Source organism: Peromyscus maniculatus, chromosome 2 (assembly GCF_049852395.1).
Source record: "Peromyscus maniculatus bairdii isolate BWxNUB_F1_BW_parent chromosome 2, HU_Pman_BW_mat_3.1, whole genome shotgun sequence".
In the NCBI taxonomy this organism is placed as follows: Eukaryota; Metazoa; Chordata; class Mammalia; order Rodentia; family Cricetidae; genus Peromyscus; species Peromyscus maniculatus.
The window spans coordinates 50,515,741-50,537,206 of record NC_134853.1 but is presented as its reverse complement, the minus strand read 5'-3'; the positions used below and the strand labels follow the sequence as shown (position 1 = coordinate 50,537,206).

At 40.6% G+C, this 21,466-nt stretch overlaps 1 protein-coding gene across 3 annotated transcripts in view; it reads left to right on the top strand.

The window, feature by feature from the left end:
- Positions 1 to 21,466, top strand: part of Klhl32 (kelch like family member 32) — a 217,847-nt gene that overhangs the window by 19,587 nt on the left and 176,794 nt on the right. For all 3 annotated transcript variants that reach the window (XM_006979249.4, XM_042270937.2, XM_042270939.2), the window contains exon 2: positions 20,495 to 20,579. In XM_006979249.4, the coding sequence (XP_006979311.1) occupies positions 20,557 to 20,579 (23 nt within the window). In that variant the 5' untranslated portion in view covers positions 20,495 to 20,556. The remainder of the gene's footprint in view (positions 1 to 20,494; positions 20,580 to 21,466) is intronic.

The window sequence follows — 21,466 nt, the reverse complement described above, 5'->3', positions numbered from 1 at the left end:
ACCCTATATATACATAATACACACAATATATACATATATATATATATATATATATATATATATACTCATTACTTATTTTGGAGTAGATAATTATGATGGGCCATTTCTTATGTGCTTAGAATGGGCTTGGCTTCTGGTAAATGCATTGTCTGTATTCTAGAATTGGCTCTTGAAAGGTTGAGTTTCTTGGTGTTATTTACATAGGTAATATGATTTTTTATTTACTTCAAAAGACAAGATGTTTTTGCTATTCTGCCACGGAAATCTCTTGAGCACACAGAGGCTGACACTGGTTTCCCTGTTCTTGTTGGCTACCAATATAATTTCACTTGAGCTATAACTATAAGGAGCCCCACCACAAACTGTTTGGGTTGCATCCCTTTCCTTTTTTCAGAAGTCACTCCAGGAAGTGAGTTGTAGTGCTGGGACCAAGAGCACAGGTCTCCTGAGGCTCGGCTTTGTTTGCTCCTCTTTTGTTTTATGACCCCTACTGTGCTCACACAAGAACATTTCCTAAGTCTCTATTCTTTCCTTTGACTGTTAAGGATGTGTGCTTCCTTGCTTTTTCCCCTGGCCATATCCACAGACTCCAGCCATCTAGGGAAGGGAAATGCCATATCTGTAGGAACATTATTGCTGATGGCTTCTCATAATTACCCAAAGAACATCGTTGAGGTGTGATTTCCTTAGCATGCTTCTTCAAATCTACACTCAAAAGCCATTCTTGTGTTGAGGAAGTGCTTTCTTTTATACCACACTCTCTGAGGACTTAAATTCTTTCTCTGTCTGTGGTCTTATTTTTCCGGTACATGTCTCTGACGGAAGCATCTCACTGACAGATTGCACACCGCCAGCATTGATTTGACCCCCAGCTGCAGTCAGTCCTTGTCAGTTCCTGTCCTCTAGGCTGTTGCTCACGGTTATATCAAAGGTGGGAGCAGCTGGAATCAGATCCCTGTGATTATTAAGACAGTGATTACTGATCATGCCGACAGAAGGGATGTTAACCAGCACTTAAATAATTGAAAAATGTTACCTGGGAGGCATGCATGAATTCAAGGTGTCAGAATAAAAGACATTTTCTAAACTGGCCCCGACAATCATGAAGTGATTTTGCTCTTACTTTATTCACATGATCTGGACAAAACAATGTTACTTGGGGATGGTGCACTTCTTAGAGTTTAAACTTTTCTTTCTTTCTTTTTTTTTTAATTTTCAAGACAAGGTTTCTCTGTATAGCCCCAGCTGTCCTGGAACTCACTCTGTAGACCAGGCTGGCCTTGAACTCCCAGAGATCTCTCTGCCTCTGCCTCCTGAGTGCTGGGATTAAAGGTGTGCGCCACCACCACCCAGCAAGTTTAAACATTTTAAAACTTTTTTTTTTTTTTTTTACAAATAGGCTCGTGTTGTAAGAACTTCAGGAATGCCAGTTAGAGGGAAGAAGTTAATTGTCTTAGAGTTGCCAAGTTATGAAAAGATCTGAGTGATGATGCTTTGTAACCGTGCCTTGATTTAGCACAGTACTAAAATGGTTGTTGATGCACTATATTTCTACTCTACCTTATACTTTAGAATGTGCCTGCAAATTTACTGTTCAATATAGTTTCAATAGAAGTATTGGGAAATGTTGTTTTACTCTTAAGGAGAAAGAAATGTTGGCTCATAAAGGCGAAATGACCTGCAGAAGTTATGTGACTTACAGTTTTAAGGATTGTGTTAGACTTGTCCTTGATTTTCTAATGTGTTCCAGATCTGCTAGGTGACAGAATCCACATTACACCTTGACACACAGGAGAAGATATTCCAGGGCTGTTTTCTTTAGCATACTCTTCTGAACCTGTTCTTCATGAGAAGAATCAACTATGGCAGAAAGGAAATCATTTAATGGCCTGACAGGACTTTTCTTCATTGGAAGAATGACTGTCCCTTGTCCTAAATTCTACAGATATAACAATAATGTGATACCTCTTATGACTATAGGTGATTAAAGGGTGTGGGCTCCTGCCCTTTATTGAATAGTTCTAGCAGACTAAAACTGTAGGTAAGTCTCTCATCAAGAATGATTCTCCATGTTTTTATTTTAACTTGGGAAGCAATTCCTTGGGAGATTTGATGCAGTTTCCATCACTTTACTATTATTTGTTGATTTTTAAAACATTGCTGCTTCATCTCAACATCTGGATTTGCCAGCCCTTTGTGCTTCTTATGGGTCATGTGGATCAAAACTGAGTCAGTTCTGATGTTTCATTGATCACCATAATGCTATATAACTTACAACTCCAAAGATCTGGAAAGCCATTGAACTTTAGGTTTTAGCAGGAATCCTATCAAATTCTGTAGGGTTTGGACATGTCTGCAAAGTTTGTGGTGCAGGCCCTTCCAGACAGCACAGACTCGCGGAGAGAATAAAGGCCTATGGGAATAGTTCGTGGCCGGCGGGCCAATGTCAGAGACAGTGTTTACTTCCTTGTATAGCACTGATGATGCCATATCTCAAAAACAACATCAAAAATCAGCCACATCAGGTAACTAACTCCCAAGACTCACAGGAACATGTTGGTGGTGTAGACGTGTGCTTGTGTGGGTCATTCTGCTTTTCTATAGCACACAATTACCAAAGCCATAGTTACACACATATTCTTTCAGTGTGATTTTTTTCTGTAAAAATGTGATGAATTTGTTTTATTAATAATATTCAGCAGTTTTATGTACAGATTATAACAAGGTGAAAAAATGTCTTGGTTATAGACTTGTGCACTGAGAACATGGGGACTAATGTGGGAAGAAGGCTACTTCAGTCATTGTGAAATATCAGACATGGATTTGACAGCCCTTTATCCCCTCAGACACCCGCACACTCCTGAGATTCGTCATCCCACACAACCGACTCACGCTAGCCTATTGACTGATCCATAAAAACAGACTCCACTCCCTTCCTCCTCCTCCTCTTCTGACTCATACCAAAAAGTCACACAATTGAAAACATTTCTCATCAAAAGACATAATGTGGAAAACTTTCTTGTCTCTAACCTGGGGACTATTCTTTAGTATTTTGACGTTTGTATAATTGGTATTTTAAAACTATTTCTTCAGAGCCTTCCCTGACTGCTAAAACTGAGTATCCATTGAGTTGCTCGCATCTTATTACGCTTTCTTGGTTCTTCGCATGCGCCACTGCTATCCGCTGTTTTACTCTTTGTCTTTACGCTGTTTCTCCCTCCTAGAGTGTAAGTTCTATGAGAATGGAGACAGTGTCTGCTGTGTTTCAAATTGCATGTCCTAGGTGGAGGGATATTTATTAGGAGTTGATGGATATTTTCAAATAGATGAATATTTCTAAAATCGCATGCAGCTCAAGTCACCAGAGCCCTGTTTCTGTTACTCATTCTAAGTAATTAGTCTTCTTCTGTCCTTCTCTCCAGTATTCTTTACAGCTTATACTGGTCATTACTGGTTCACTCGGATTCAGGACCTTTGGGTCCACTTATAGTATTTTCTCCATCTTTTCACACACTGTTGACTGAATTACTATTTGGTAATTTTACTTTTTTTAAAAAATAATTTTTCCTATTTGACTGAATCATAGCAGGATTATATAAGTTGTTAATGTCATCTTTTATTTAATTTTGTGGGATAGTTCTCTTAAAAGTCTTCTCCTGAAACTATTGATTTTGCATTGTAATCTAAGCTTCTGAAGCAGGAAGATTCCCAGGTTTAAAGCCAGGCTAGATAACTTAATGCTACCATCCCTCAAAATAAAAAGTAACAACAGGACTGGGGGTAATTTTAGTTGCAGAGAACCTGACTAGCTCACTTGAGACACTAGGTTCAACTCTAGATGTAGGGAAGGAAAAAAGAAAAAAATCCTATTGTAATTGCTCTTGTGATTCACAAAGTACAACTTTACTATTTTTATTTTCCCCTAAATTTGAATATTTCTCAAAGGTACTAGTAGTGTGCTAGACCTGAAGAGAAGAAACTCAGTATGTAACTGGTGTTTTAGTTATTTTTCTATTGTTGTGAAGAGATACCAAGGCAATTTATGAAAGAAAACATTTAATTGGGGCTGGCTTACAGTTTCAGAGGGTGAGTTGATTGTTATCATGGCAGGAAATATGGCGGTAGGTAGGTGATCATGATGCTGGAGCAATTCCTGAGAGCTCACAACTGATCTACAGCAGGAAGCATGGTGGGGTGGGGAGACAGAGATTGAGAGTCTCAGAGCTCACTCCCAATGGCATACCTCCCCCAACAAGGCCAACCTCCTAATCCTTCCTAAATAGTTCTATGATCTAGACAGCAAACATTCAAATATGTGAGCATATGGGGCCATTCCCATTCAAACCACCACAATTAGTTTGCTACTGATTTTTAGAATTCAATATGCCGACTTTAAAATTTGTTGCTCAAATCAATATTGTATTCCTTTTGGGAAATAAAAGTTAGATTTCAATGTTTCATGTGCTCATTACATTCAAAGTACCTCATGTTGCTATTTACTTATTTTATAAGAACAAAAGTAGTGTGATATTGCCTTGAAACTGAGAATGAACCTGCAGATATTTTTTTTTTTTTGTCAAAAATCAGGCTTTTAAGGGCTTATTTTTGGATTTTGTCCCCCCCTTTTTTAAAGAAGTTAAAATTGATATTGGAAAAATAGACATAACAGCACTGGCCACATGCACCTCCACAGTATAGGAAAGTTTCCTCAGAAGCCCTGCCTCTCCAGGGGCCATCACTCTTCCTGAAGTAGCTTCTCCCAATACCCTTTTATGTTCTTGGTGAGGGGCTCCTTCAGGTGTCAAGGGCTGGGCCCTAGGTCAAGACTACTAAAGTGCTACTTTAGAAGTAAAAATGGAATTATGTAGGTACTTATAAAAGATTTAGCGAATCTTTTCTCTGACAGAGAAATGTGCATCAGAAAGTATCTGGAGTTTCTGTATTTATGGTAAAAGGTCTGTGAACTAACTGCACAGATAGAAACAATTTATGCACAGTACATTTATGGCAAGCCTTCTAGGAAGCAGCCTCATTTTAGCACAGTACTAAGTGTTACCTGGTCCTGGCCCTGTAATTCAGTTACTGTGTCACTTAGCACATGGTTCAACCCAGCTAAAGAATTCAACCTCATGCCCACGCCCTTTCTTCTACCCTACATCTTTTTATTAAAAGGAAAATTATAGTTTGAATGACACCTTTTATCAGTTATCATGTTAATAAAATAAAAAGCCAGGTACTTGCTTTGCAAAGTCTTTGAAATCTTACTCCTTCATGAGCTTTCATGGCATACAGTATCATTTAAATGCTGATTTAATGAATGAGTTAGTGAGTTCATGAATGAATGTGTGCTCGGTGTGTGGTTACTTACAGTGATTTGCTATGCAGCCAAGTCATGTCTGTTTTCACAGGAAAGCAAGTATTTTGTCCGAGAGAATTAGCATGTTTGTGACATGAAGTGTAAGCTAGAGTTGGTGATTAGGTAGGTTTAATACTGATTAATAGTGTCTTCTTCCCTGTAACCATTTGTGTTAGTCAGGGTTTCTATTGCTGTGAAGAAACACCATGACCATGGTAACTCTTATAAAGGGAAACATTTAGTTGGATAGCTTACAGTTCAGAGGTTTAGTCCATCATCCTTATGGTGGGACACAGTGCCATGCAGGCAGACATGGCACTGGAGAAGGAGCTGAGAGTTCTACATCTTGATCCTCAGGCAACAGGAAGTAAACTGTGTTCTACACTGAGTGTAGCTTGGGCATAGGAGACCTCAAAGCTCACCCCCACAGTGACACACTTCCTCCAACAAAGCCACATCTACTCCAACCTCCCAGTGGTACCACTCCCTGTGGGGGACATTTTCTTTCAAACCACCACACCATTAATGTTAGGAACATCCCAAGATGGACAGACAAATTATGGAAAACAGGAAGGGTTTCTGTGTGGTTTAGATAAGGTTTTGCAACCTTTGCAGTGAAGGAGCAAATGGTATCTTAAGCTTTGTAGGTCAGAGGATCTCCTACCACTGTTCAGCTCTGTTGCAGTATGAAAGCAGTCATACACAGTTGTGATGGATGATTGATATTAATCATCAATTTGACATGACCTCATCTTGCTTGGGAGACAAGCCATATATATGTGAGGGACTTTCTAGATTGGGTTAATTGAGGTAGGAACTGCCCCTGTGAACTTGGACAACACCATTCCATAGTCTGTGGTCCAACACTGAGAAAACTAACCAAGTACCAGCGTGTCTCCCTCTGTTTCTTGACTATGGACACAATGTAACCAACTGCACCAAGCAATCAAGTTCTGCCTCCTTGATTGTGCAATGGAGGACAGTATTCTTGAACAACTATGAGTCAGAACAAGTCCTTCCTTCCTTAAGTTGCTTTTATCAGCTACCTTGTGGAAGCCATGAGAAAAGTACCTAAGACACAATTGAGGATGGCGGTATCCTAGTCAAATTCCTAGATAAAGGATTGATCACTAAATCTAGACTTCTCAGTCAATCACTTCCTGTTCACAGTTTTAGAAGTTCTATGTGTAAAGTACAATGTTTAGTACTAAAAGATTTTTGCATACATTTCTTAACCCTGACCACAGAGAGTAGGATATAAAACATTCCAGTTTACCACTCAAGCTGAAAACCTGCATGAGCCCAGAGGACTCTGAGGCGTCCTGCACTATGCTTCCATCGGCTTTCTCAAGCAGATGACAGCTCAGGCCAGTCAGTCCTGAAGCATCCATCAAACGGAGAAAGGGATAAGCAACCCAGTATGTCACAGTGACTGATAAAGGCCATTTCATATATTTCTCACACTTTACTTGGGATTCCATAATAATATCCTATATCCATGAGGTGACAGTGGGAAATGGGGAAATGCAATTTACATTACATTGTGTAGACTTTTGAAGGTAGCTGTCCTTGAGTCTTAAATGGAAAGCTCTGTAGCACAAATGTACTTCCCACCTAATACATAGTTTAAATTTTCAGTGACCCATGTATGAACTCACAGAGACTGTGGCAGCATGCACAGGGCCTGCACAGGTTCAATCCAAGTGGGTTCCCAGCACTGAGAGGGGAGAATGGGGGTGGACATGAGCTCCCACCCCCAGCCAGGAAGCTATCTCCAATTGACATTGGCTTGTAAAGGAAAAAATAGTTTTCTCTAATGGAGTCTCGCTGGGTTTATAAACCACACGTAGGGGTAGGCCCCATGTCCAGCTATAGAGGGCCAACACAAAATGAACTCAGTGGTGTTTTCCTAGACTTTTTGTCTCATATCCCTCTGTTTGGGCATTTTTTAATATTACTTTTGCTTGTATATTATGGTTTCCATTTCCAATCTTGTGGTTTTATGTTTTTCTTTTTTTAATATTCTGGTTTGTTTGCCTGTTTGTTTTCTAAAGAGAGAGAAAGAAAGAAGGCACGGAGTGGGTAGGGTAGACCTGGGAGGAGTTGGGGGAAAGAAAATCATAATCAGAATATATTGTCTGAAAATAATTATTTTGAATAAAAAATTTAAAAAGTAAAAAAAATACCATGATCCAGTATAAGCCTGAAATAGTCAGATTTACAATTTAAATATAAAACTTATTTTTATTAATAATAGAAAAAGTACAGTCGGATATAGACAGGCTCTGCTTGTGTGTACAGGAGACTTCTGAAGTCTGTTAAAAATAGGGAGGCCAAATTGTGTCCAGGCAAATGAAACAGGGTCAGCATGGCATGTCACCAGTGGCCTCACACATGAACTCGGGCTAAGGTTTTGCTGATGTCAGTGCCTAATTTAGCAGTCTGGGGACAGTAGCAGGAAGAAAATGGATTATGTTGCCTTGTGTCATGTTCAAGGTCTCTTGGAGTAGGTGTCCAAGAAGTGTGAGGGATACTGGGACTGGTTTCTCTCTCATCACGCTCCCGAAGTTTAACCATTGGGCAAGACAATGTCTCACTCTGCAAGACGGGATTAGGGAAGAAACAGAGACGGACTGTGGGCCTCTATCCAACTAAAAGGGAATGGTACCTTCTGGCTCATCATCGTTGCTGTATCTCATTATCATCAAGATAATATTTAATATGTGTTCGAGAAACAGTGTGCTCTTTGGGTTAGCTCATTTAGCTGTGTGCCTTGTGAATTGCATTAACTATAATTCAGCTAATTAAATTATATAGTCTGAGAATTGTTATGTGCTTTTAAATTTAGTTTCATTTTTGACAGAATTATGTTCACATGATTTCAGGAGTTGGATAATTCTCTTTATGTGGAAAAGTAAAAAGTGCAAGAAGTAGCGTATGGGATTCATTTTGCTGTTTCTTTAGATGTTTACATTGCTGTTTCCCGTTACCGTGCTTACGGTCCCAGTGATATGTTCTTTGATTTCTTTGTGTTAGCGCTATGGCTTTTCTATGATGGAATATGAAGTATAGATGAATAAATCTGTCACACATTTGCACATCTCCCACCGCTCTTCTCTAAACTTAGATACACTACCATATTGGCTGTGTTAGGTTTTCTATGTTTCTCTCTGCCTCGGCTTTAGCTGTCTAAGGCTGCACTTTGTCTAAAGGCTGTCCGTAATCTCTCAGGAATGCTTTTCTTCCCTGCATGATTTTCAATTTTCTAATCAGTTTTTCCAGTTCCTTCTGGAGGGAGTCCCCCGGGCATCCCTCAAGTGCTCTAGTATGGCTCTCTTCCTGGGTGTGCTTTGGGGCATTCTTTTCAAGTCTCCTAGAGATTGCCTCTGTCCTATCCCTGCTCAGTTTCTGGTTTCCTAAATCATGTCTTCTGTCTTCTCATTTCTTCCAGATTATCCTCTTGTTTAGATGGAAAACATCTGTGGTGATATATTGGGGGACACAATATGTTGTGCACCCTAATAAAACTTATCTGAGGATCAGAGGAAAAAGCCAAAACTATATTAAACATAGAAGTCAGGCAATGGTAGCACACTCCTTTAATCCTAGCATTCAGATGGATCTCTGTGAGTTCAAGGCCACACTAGGGAACAGAACCAGGCATGGTGACACACTCCTTTAATCCCAGCACTGACCATAGAGGTCTGGAGGTCTGTACAGACAGACAGTAAGTGAGGTAGCTGGCCGGAGAGGGGAAGTGAAATGCAGAACAAAGGCATATAGGCGTGGATATACAGGAAGTAGGTCTCTTTGGCTGAGGAGTTCCAAGTGGTAAGAACATTGCTGGCTTATTTCTGCTTTTCTGATCTCTCAGTTTATACCCCAATATCTGGCTCTGTTTTTTTTTTTTTTTAATTAATAAGACCATTTAGCAATTCGTCTTACAAACATCCTCTAATAATTTCCCGAAAACAATGCTTTAAGAGATAATTGTGTACTTTGCAAAAGTGAAACAACTTTATTATTCTTTAAATTGATTTGTGTATAAAACTCTACATTGGTTACTTACTTATTTATTTATTTATTTTTGAGCTACTGAGGATTGAACTAAGAGCTCTGGCACTGATGTTTGCTCCCAGCCTAGAAATAAATACTTAATTTTTTTTATCCTGTCAAAAAAAATTACCTTCCCTGTTTCTTTGCTTTGGTGATTCTATTGTGTTCTCTTTCTGTCTTTCTTCGAAACCTTCGTTGATTCTTGGGTCTGTATTCAGATTCAAAGGATAGGAAAGCTGTTTTGAACACACAGACATGAGGGAATGGGGTAAGGGTTGGGTGGGGATGGAGGTTGTTAACTCAGGGTCTTCACATAAAGAGATGGAGTTGATTGACCTGGGTGTTTGGTGTATTCAGGAAACCTGTGGTAGCCGAGGGTTGGGTTGATTGTTTATTTAACCCCTGTAAGTAGCCTCAGTTCTCAGTGCTGCTGGCACTCTGGAAGCTGGGGGAGACATGAAGCTTTGAGTCTCCACAAGACCTGTGGAAACTTTCACTTGCTCCCTTTGCCTTTTCAGCTCCACAGTCTGGAGACACATTCACTCCTTCTCTTCCGAGAACAAATATCTGATATGCCGGTTGGGTGAGGCAGACAAGAGTCACAGTGCAGGAGAGGGCCCTTAGGTGGTCTGTTCTAAAACACATTTCTCCCTAGTTTTCCTATTTTCAACTGTCCCAGCCCGTTTTGGCTTCAGTAACAAATTGCCATAGACTGAGTTGCTTAGACACAAATATTTCTCTCTCATAACTCTGGAGGCTGCGAAGTCCTAAAACTAAATGCCTGCAGATCTGGCATGTGGATGGAGGGCTGCTTGTATCCTCACATGGTAGACAGAAGAGAAGGAAGTTCTCTCATGCCTTAAAAAAATTAGTTCTTGGAGAGTTTCTTACAATGTATTTCATTATATTCAGCTCTTCCTCCAACTCTTCTTAGATTCACTCTCCCTTCCCTACCCACCTAACTTTTTAAAAATACATGTGTATATTTTTAATTTTTGAGCTTATAATATAATTACATCATTTCCTCCTTCCCTTCCCTCCCTCTGGATTGTTCCATTTGCTCAGTGGATCACAGGGCTCAGTCAGACACGGGTGCTTATTAGTTTATTGTAGAAGATATTATAACAGCTGCAGACGGACACTGCACAGGCTGAGGTGTGGGAGGAGCACAAGTCGTCTTCCCTGTGCTCTCCACCTGTGCAGTTCTCTAGGAAGCCCTTCCTTTGGGGGACTGTGGATCGTTCATTCTACAGGCGTGACTGAAGCCTGGACAACCATTTTGAAATCTAACTGCATAAACAGGGCTGACTGAGGTAATACATTCAGCACAGTAAGACCTTCCCCTTTCATCACTCCCTGCTCCTGGGGAAGATCTGGGATTCTGTTAGACAAAGGTCTTATGACCCAGACAAGGTGAGGTCAGAGAACTTCTCTATGCCAACTCCAGGGCAGGAAGTCAGAAAAGGAAATGTAGGAAATGAGAACTTCTACTTGCTGTGGCCTGTCTTGAGCCATGGATGGAATGTCAAACCATGTAGTAGCCTCCCAGAGGAGTCTCCCGGTCATTCCGTTATCACCCAGGGCTTGAGCTGTGTGACTCTGGAACAGGCACAAACATTTCAGTTCACAGCGAGTCTCATGCTAGTCTCATCAGGTTCTGAGTCATATTTTTTTCCTTGATAGAAGTTGGATTTCTTTTCTTTGTATCCCCCATTGCCAGGTTGGAGCTCACCTTCCATGGTTTTCCTGAGCCACTTATTATATACCCAGTTTCAATAATTTGTATGGCTGTTAGGTCTTGCTCTTGTTGTTGTTGAAATTGTATGTTCACCCTTGTTTTAAAACATCTTTATTATGGTATCTGTGCTGTGATTTCTTCAAGAAAAATAAGGAGAAACATTTGTTTTAATGTAACATTGCCAGAATTGGAATGTGTCTCCCAATAGGTATAAATATTTAATGAATGGGTGCTTAATCTGCCATCCTAAACTTTTTATTGAGTTCCCTTTAGATACCCTTTTTACTCTCTCGGAAATGGGGTTTAGAGAAACCAATGTCATGAAGGTCACAGAAGCAGTAATGACACCAAGATGCGTAACAGGCAGTTTACTTCCAAGAACCACTGCTTTTATGAGGACACTGAGCCACACCTCCAAGGCATGCAGGAACTTCATTTCACAGGACTGTAACTCAGGCTTCCTATTTCAGGGCATAGTGTCCAGAGCTGAGAAGCCACCTTCTCCCCATGCATCCGTCAGCGCTTCTGGGGTTACCTTTGCCCAGCACTGCAGTGGATGAATTCCCTTTTGCACGGGCAATGTGAGCTTGCAGCCTTCCCCCTTCGGCATTTCAGTTAGTCAAGCTCATGTTCCCCTCCCTGCCAGAAGACTCCTGATTTGTACAATGACAGGTTGTCATAAGAATTCAGTGGGAAGCCCGTGTACTAACCACTCCCGTGAACAACAGCGTTTCCTGTTATAACGTAGAGGCAAGCCGTGCTTCTGCTTCTCCAAGTGGAGAGGTAGGCGCATATTAATTAATGTTTTCAAGGTACAACTCTCATTTTAGAGAAGTTGGAATGAGAAAAATTTGTACAATAAGGAAAATGCCAGCTGTCTGATGCTGTTAGGATAACTGCAAATGTAAATGGCCTACCTTATCTTGTAGTTTGTAAGCTTTTAAAGGGAGACATTATTTTTATTTTTTCTTGAGTGTCTAATTATACCTTGTTCAGTAGATACTAGAAGCATATTAAACACTTAGTAAATCTTTGATGAATGAGCCATCCATGTTTTAAAATCTAGCATTAAGACCCTCTATCTTAAAATTGTATTTGGACACATTTTGATCAGAAGGTAGGGAACTCTACACTATGTATTTTCTCTTAGTTGGAAGGTTTCCAATGATCAGTGGGAATGGACCTGTGCTGTCTAAGAACTGTTTTATACAGAGTTTTTAATGGACTAAAATAATTACATTTACGAAATACATCCTGTGTCATGTAGCTCAGGAATATATTATCTATCTTACAAATAATTTATATATGTACTAGTAAAATGCAGAAGACCTACATTTTGCCGTCTGTAAAGATTTAGGGGAATAATTGAGTTTAGTGGCAAAAGAGCTATACAAAATTCCTTAATAAAATAGTATTCATGGAACATTTGAGAGAAGCACCTCAGGATGTTATAATTGCAGGTTAGGTTATTTTGACAAGGCTGTGTAACTGATCCAAGCATTTCGTGTTGCTATTCATAGAATGTGATGGAGCTAAAAATTAAAGTCAGAGCTGAAGAGGGGTGTGCTCGTACAGCTGGAAGAGAGAGCTACTCACGCAGCAGATTTTCACTTGATCCAAAAGGTCTCCAACCACATGCACTGGGGTGGCTTGATGTTTTACCCTTGAAGAAATTCTGTCTATGTCATCAGTTAAAAGAAATTTAACCAATGAATTCCATAATATAAATGGAAACCCTGGAGCTCACTCTGCAGACCACCCCTCATTAAGATCTCATGTTCTTGCCGGGCGGTGGTGGCGCATGCCTTTAATCCCAGCACTTGGGAGGCAGAGGCAGGCGGATCTCTGTGAGTTTGAGGCCAACCTGGACTACCAAGTGAGTTCCAGGAAAGGCGCAAAGCTACATAGAGAAACCCTGTCTCAAAAAACAAAAAAAAAAAAAAACAAAAAAACAAAACAAAAAAAAAAATCTCATGTTCTCTATTCCAAAATGGAGATACATTATACTTTTATTCTTTTTGCTTTGAGGATTTTTTTTTACAATAATATTAGTCCCGGAATAATAGTTAAGACTAGTGAATATATAGGTGTGGATCCTGACCATGTAAACAGAATCGCACAGTCATTTACCTGGCAAACAAAAGTGAGGCCATGGGGTATGACTGGGACAGCTGTCAAAGCTGTGGCTGCCAGGACTGTGAGTCAAAGGAGGCTGAGCTAGTACAGAAGATCCTGCCCCCATCCAGGGATTATAAAGGTGGGAACTATACTGTTGAGTGTGGTATAGTGCTATTGGAACACGTAGAGATGAGCAGAGAAGTGACACTGGAAACATGCAGGATGGTTACCGTCCAGCAGAACACCTTCTCCCTCCCTCTGGCCACTCAAAAAAAGAGGGCAAAAATGTCCTGAGCAGTAAAGGGACCAGTGCCCTGTCAGAGGTAAAACAGGCCAGCATGGAAGGGCGCCTCTGCAAACCGTGCCCAGGAGGAGACACTGTAGGTGACAAAGCACAACAGCAGAAGAGATGCCTGAGGTACCAGTGTACTGATGACTTAGTTACTGTTCTGCTGCTGTGACGAGACACCACAGCAAAGGCAACTCTTAGAAAGAGCATTTAATTCAGGGCTTGCTTACAGTGTGAGAGGTTAGTCCACTATCATCATGGAGTGAACATGGCGGCATGCGGGGTGCTGAAAAAGAGCTGAGAACTTTACATCCTGATCTGAAGGCAGGCAGAGAGGCCTGGGAGAGAGAGGGACACATACACACACACACACACACACACACACACACACACACACACACACACACAGAGAGAGAGAGAGAGAGAGAGAGAGAGAGAGAGAGAGAGAGAGAGAGAGAGAGAGACTTGGGAGGAGGCCTTGCATGAGTTTTTGAAACCTTAAAGCCCACCCCCAGTGACAAACTTCCTCCAATAAGGCCGCGCATGCTCCAAATCCTTCCTAGTTTTCCACACGGTGTCACCCACTGGTGACCAAACATTCACATCTGTGAACCTATGGGGACCAGTCTCATTCAAACCACCTTCTGAGACTCAAGGCAAAAACTCAAAAACTGTAACCCCCTGTTAAACTGAAATAAAAAAGAAAATCATAAACTTCCAGCACATAGTGGCACAGAACATACCTGACCATTTCAAAAGAGAAAAAAAGGAGCATAGTGAGTGTTTACCACCCTAGAGGCAATGGGACCTGGGAGCGTGGAGCCTAAAAATGAGGCAGACTAAAGTCTCATGCAATAACCAATAAACTCAGGATTAAGAGGAATCACATGAGTAAAGTCACAAAAGCAGGCTACAAATGGCCAGCAAGCCACACGTGGCCATCAAGCTGCACATGGCAAAAACATGTTTTTTTCCATAGATGCATATAAACAAATAACAATATCCAGTTGTAATGAATAATCTGAAGTAAGCTCACTTAGTTACTCTTCCACCTCCTATAGACTGTAGCACCTCCCAAGACCACAAGCCACAGAGGTGGCAGGGGTGTATGTGTTTGTAATGTCGGGTGAGGATCTGGTAACCCCTACATACTCCTGCAAGGGAAAGTTGTTAAGCCTGATCTCGAGAGTGCAGGTAATTACACTTTTCTCATTTTGAGGTAGCAATGACCATGGCATACACAAAGGACAGAATCTTACAACAGGTTTATATGCTTGTTCTCATACACGTTAGATTGGAGGGGTTTCTCATGATGGGTAAGAGTTTGGGAGAATGCCTGATCAGAAACAAAACAACACCATTTTACGTTATTAAGAAGTGATGCAGGTACACAGCTCAGCCTCAGGAATGTGGTGTTAAGAGGTTGCCTGTAATTGAGCCACACGGCAGGGTAGGGATTTGACATTATAGACACTCAGTTCTCTCCGTTGGGTCCCCCATGGCTATTATAAAACCTGCAAAGGAGTAGGCTCTCACGGAGCAAGCACATTATGCTGTGCATGGGAATCTAAGAAACTTCCTGGAGGGAATTTCTGTGGACAGTGGTATGTTTTAACTTCTCAGAGAAAATTGAGCACTGATTAGAAAAGCAAAGCGGGAGCCAGATCTTCCAGTGGGTCAACAGTGAAAAGGATCTATCTCAGGAGACATCTGGGTCAGAAGTTTCTCACCCACCCATGACTCAGCTTCATCTGAGCAGAGCACAGACTGTCATAGATTTGTGGGCAATGTGGTCATTGGGTTCGGTACAGCCTCTGAGCCATGGTAACTTGAAGCAAATTGGGAGGACTTGGCAGCAATGGCTAGAGGTCAGGCTGACTTTAATTACAGACTTTAATTACAAGGACTGACATAGGAAATACCGCAGGGAGTGTGGCTTAAACAACAGAATTATTTCTCACATCTTTTGAATGGTAGGAATTTGATAACATGTCAGCAAGGTTGATTTCTTCTGAGGTCCCTCTCCTAGGCTTACATATGGCTGCTATACCTCTGTGTTTACATAGACTTTCTTCTTCCTTGTTCATGTGTGACACTATTCCTGGGGAGATGTGAACAACTGTGTACTCACCCCAGATAGGAACCCAACAACAGACCCAAAAGTAATGATGTCGCTGAAATCCAAATGGGTGAACCAATGAGTTTTTTACTGGAATGGGTTACTTGCAGGAGCAGAAATGACTCAAAGACGGCTGTATCACCAAAAGCCCATCATCCCAGCACTGACAGTTCATGAAAGCTGGAAACCTGAGAACACTGCACAAATGGTAGCAAGTTCCACCAGTTGGAGGATCTTTTCTAGGTAGCTCAGTTTGTCTGAGCTTCTTTCAGTAGGTTGGCTAGTGTGAGTGTGTCTCAGAAGTCCTCTCTGCTTTATCAGCGTGGGGAGGGAGAAATCTGCTCAGTTTCAGGGACTTCTAGGACTCTGTTGTTTACTTGTTCAGTTTAAAGAGCTTCCCTGCAGGGTGCAAGTTTCCCCTCCCTTTAGAACATCCTGAATTCTGGTGAGCTTTCCTCCAAGATAGAGTTTTTATCTTTCAGGAGATTGCTACACAACAATTGTTTGTGCACTGAGATTTTTTTGTGTGTGTGTGTGAACACAATTTAATTAGGGCCCACTCATGACATTTAATTTTAATTACCTCCTTAAAAATCTTATCACTGAAGTATTAGAGGTTAAGCACTCCACATATGAATTGGTATGGGGGCATAATTCAGCCTACAGCAGGGAGACAGCAACAGCTGGTGGCTACAGCCCCAATCTTCTATATATAGATCAAGCAGGACTGGGGACATTTAGGTTTGTTCTGTTTTCCTTGTAGTGGTTGAAATGTTTCTTTATTAACTTTGGGAACTGTAAATGATAGGAAACCTTTTCTGAAATGAGCTGATGCTGCCTTATGTCTTAGTTAGGGTTTCTATTGCTATGATAAAACACTGTGACCAAAATCAACACAGAGAGGAAAAGGTTTAGTCCATCGTCCAGGGCGGGAAGTCAGGGCAGGGAGTGGAGCAGGATCCTGGAGGCAGGAGCTGATACAGAGGCCATGTAGGAATGCTGTTTGCTGGCTTGCTTCTCGTGACTTTCTCAGCCTGCCTTCTTACAGCACCCAGGACCACCTGCCTACAGATGGTGTCACCCACTGTGAGCGGGGGCCCTCTCACATCAATGATTAAAAAAAAAAAATGCTTCACAGACTTGCACACAGGCCAACCTGTCCTAAGCATTTTCTTAATTGAGGTTCCTTCTTCCCAAATGACTTTAGCACGTGTCAAGTTGACGTAAAAATTGACTAGCCGTAACCGTTAACTCTTCTGCCGTGAGGCTCCTCAGCACCTTACGGTGGCACCAGTGTCCTGGCCTGTGCTCCGTTTTTAGTGCAACCTGTGGCTGAAAGTGTGGACTCGGTGTGGGGTCTGCTGGGTTTGAGACCCGATTTCACTACCCCCAGCTTGTGCTGTTTCAGTTAGTTCTTTGAATCTGTAGGTTCAACATCCATGGATTCAAGTGACCTCAGATTAAAAGTATTTTAAAAAGTGTCACTGCTGGGCGGTGGTGGCGCACACCTTTAATCCCAGCACTGAGGAGGCAGAGCCAGGCGGATCTCTGTGAGTTCAAGGCCAGCCTGGTCTCCAAAGCGAGTTCCAGGAAAGGCGCAAAGCTACACAGAGAAACCCTGTCTCGAAAAACCAAAAAAACAAAAAAAAGAAAAAAGTGTCTTATTAAACATGTACAAATATTTTATTGTCATTATTCTTTAAACAATAAAATAACAGAACTTTTTCTGGCATTGACATTATTACAAGTAATTTGGCAGTGGTTAAAAGTACACTCATGATCTTCCTCTCAGATTTTTTTTCTCCTTTCAAACTATTATGGATTAAGATAAAATAAAAAATATTAGTATTTGACATGTTAGCTACAAACAAAAGTAAAGATTCGAAGACACACTTGTCACCTGGGACAATAACTACATAAGTCACATTTGTATAGTCATAGAGGAACCTAGCACATTGACGCTAACCGAGTCTGGTGACAGAGCTGTCTCGGAATGGAAATTTCCTTTGAAAAGGGAAAACACGGCCCTGTTTTTAGAGCATATCCCACACCTGCTGGTTTTTAGCAACTGTTAGCTCAATATAATCCATGTGTTGATGAGGTGTATTTTTGCAGTAGAAAATTCTGATATCTTTCCCTGCCTTGCTCATGTATAATAACTACACTGAGGGGTAAAATTCACTTCATCCTTCTAAAAATCTGTGAAGCTGAGCCGAGAAACTGGTTAATCGACGGCAGAATTTGAATACATGCTTTCTTAACTACTTTCACAAGCATATTTTCTCCTTTGAATTATTGTGACATCAGTGAATTCTCTGTTCATCAAAACACTCATATATCCAGTGCTTGATCACAAAGCTCTTGAAGAGAGGGAAGGAAGGACCTACCTGAACAAAGAACTCGGAACAGCCTGACTAGAGATGCATCAGGAGAGCACTTTTGTTAGAGCCGTGGCTTCAGAAAGCGGCAGATGGCCACAGTTAAGAGCCCTCTACAGTGATGGCTCTCAGTTCAAACAAGAAAAGCTTCTTCTTGTGCTTCCAACTGAATATCACACCCAAGGTTGTGTTAGGTGTGCCTTCGTGTGTGGTGAGATCACAGAGAGCCTGTTTTTATATCATTGTGTTTCCTGATGTTCACCAAGCTGGCCAACTCTGAATGCAGAGGGTTCTGAAGAGAAGGAAGATAAGGGACTGATCAAGGTCTCCAGAGCTCCTGGGGACGTTCAGAGCCATAAATTAGAAAGGAATCCAGGTACCAAGCAGGGAAAAAGCAAAAAAAAAAAAAGCTGTGGAAGGATATGGTACCTCCAGCACACCATCCTGTCTGTGAAACTGTTCATAAAACAAATGTATTTGTCCGTAAATCTTATTTTTTTTTTTTTTTTTTTTTGGTTTTTCGAGACAGGGTTTCTCCGCGTAGCTTTGCGCCTTTCCTGGAGCTCACTTGGTAGCCCAGGCTGGCCTCGAACTCACAGAGATCCGCCTGGCTCTGCCTCCCAAGTGCTGGTAAATCTTATTTTTATACCAACATATTATATACATAGCAAGTTGAAAATATTATGTAGGAAAATAATATTAAATAGTAAATAGTAAGAAAACTTTTTCTGTGGCAATACATCCATAATTCATTTTGACTCACCTTTAGATGTTTCATTCATTTAATTAAACTATGTAGGATGTAGGAGATCATACTTAGATAATTTGGGAGAAGAACTAATTTACCGTGTTGACTTAGAAACAATAAGTATCTCTAGCAGGGATTGAATTCATTTTATGATTTTTTTCCATTACTGTTTGGAATGTATCAAATTAGATAGATCTTCTAATGGTGAATTATTCTAATCTTTAAAATTCTCTTCTCCATTTGCTGGATCACTAGAAGCATTTTAAAAACATAGGAATTCAAAAGAGTAAGATTTTTTTAATCCCACCTATAATAGATATTCTTTTCCATTTCAGAGCTCAAGTGTTTATCTATGTTTGTGTTTGATATCATACCATTGAGCTTATGACCCCACGTTCTGGGGGAGGAACTATAGCAATAATAGGTTGCTAAGCAAGTCTCTCATCTAATTAAACAATGTGCCTAGAATTACTCTGTGCTGCTCACCCATGGTGGAGCAAGTGAGGATGATGACCACCTTAGCTTTTGTTAGAGCTTACACTAGAAACAAGTGAAGGAATAGCCTATTTATAATAATTGAAAACAAAAGAACTAAAAGGTAAATTGTATGAAATAAATGTTTGAAACAACTCAATATTCAGTAATAATGGAATACTTAAGCAATATATTACATTAAGCATTTAAAAATCATACCAATTGCAGGTTTCTTTATAATATAATTTTTTCCTTTTATTTTAAATACCATTCAGTTCTACATATAATTTTAAGCCAGATTACAAATATTTTTTTACACAAGCCAGAAGAAATAGGCACAGTTTAATACACCGCTTTCATACGTGTTTTGTTTTCTTTTACCCGATCACTGCTGCTTTTCAAAGTAAAATTGAGACAGAAGGAAGCCTATTTAGCTTATTCAGATTCTAATTAATTTTGCCACTTGGGTGTATTACCAAATGTGAGCTCGATTCTCTAATGAGTGTTGTAAAATGCAGTCATGGACCAGATCCCAGACTGTTCAAATAATTTATTTTTCTGTCTAGAGTTACATCACCGCTTAAATACAAAGCGAGGGTGGGCAGCAAGGATGGATGCGAAGTGTGTGCGCAGCCACGGAGCTTCAGGCCTGACAGACTACCTGCCCTCATTTGCTAAGCCTGAGGCTGCTGTGAGAATCGGTTTCACTACCTCCTCACATTCATCCTCTCTGTGTGCTGCTTTTTTGATGAGTTTCCAGAATCCACCTCCTTGAGTAGAAAAGTATTTTTCTGTATATACTTATGCAAAATGTACTTGGTATAAACTTGATTTCACTAGTTATGTTTGGAAGGAAACCTAAATTTCCACAGACAAGTATCTGTAATTCAGATCACTGTAGTTGCATTTCGTAAAATCTTAGTTGGAAAACTATTCCCAATGACTATTTGATGTTTTTCCTTTCAATCTTTAGTCAGCTATTAATCGAGTCTCAAACATATCACACTTTCTATACTTGAGTCTCTAATAATGTAAAAAGCCTAAAAGTTTAAAAACATCAAGGGCACGTTAAAGGAAGTGGTGAGGAGATGTGAAATGTCAGCGTTCACGTTCTCTAGGCCTCTCCTTGGTATTGTGAAGCATCGGTGTCATGACCTTCTAGAACACTCTTTGTGCTTTGGCTCACTTCAGTTTTCTTTCTCGTCCTTTTTAATCCAGCTGGAATGCTTGCAGATTCTTCTCAAAACTTCTAAGCCTGACTCTGAGGACCCAGCTGGAGAATGCCGTCTGAACGCTGCCTCAGGTACACACTGAAGGAGCATGCCCTGTTCAGTATAGTGAGGCCTACACTGGTCACACAGCAGCACTGAGCACAGAGCGGGATCTGAATGCAATTTGACTGAATAAACAAAACAGTCATAATTCTTGTGATTTGGGCATTTGGAACAAGGATGAACCACTAAGACCTCTTGATCAAACCTAGAAAAGCTTCATGATTCTTTGGCCAATACTGCTTTTTGTCATTTCCTTATTTGGGATGCTAGCCCTTTGAGCAAAAGACATATCACTCTAAAGGCACATGATAGTATTTTTTTTCCCCCGAAAACTATGAATGCATTTGAATATTGTCCCCTTTAATGCAATAAGTTTAGAGAGGATTCAAAAATTCCTGATAGTATCTTGTTTGACTATTCATTTGGTTAATAAATATTTGTTAAGCCAATACTCAACTTGATGTAAAGTACCATTTATGAATAATATAAAATTTTATTTCTCCTGCCATAAACTGTGTATTCTAGGGAGAACCAGATGTTCAACAAATAGCTACACAATCAGCAATGCAAATGCCGTTGTGAAAAATGTTCTGAAGGAAAAGTTTAGTGCAAATGCAGGGGAAAAGGATATTCCTGAGAGCCACAGGATGGAGTGAGCTGGGAAATGCACTAAGGCAGGAGAGAGCTTCACATTCTAAAAATCTGAGAGGCAGCCAGGGAGAGAGCACATAGCATCCAATCTGCCTGGAGGCAAGTCGGCATCAGTTTCTGAGGAAGCAGTCAAAAGGTCCTCAGAAGAAAGATTAAGAGAGACATGGTGGTGTGTACTCACTCATAAGTGGATATTAGCTGTCAAATAATGGATAACCATGCTACAACCCACAGACCCAGAAAGGCTTAGGGAACAAGGGGGGTT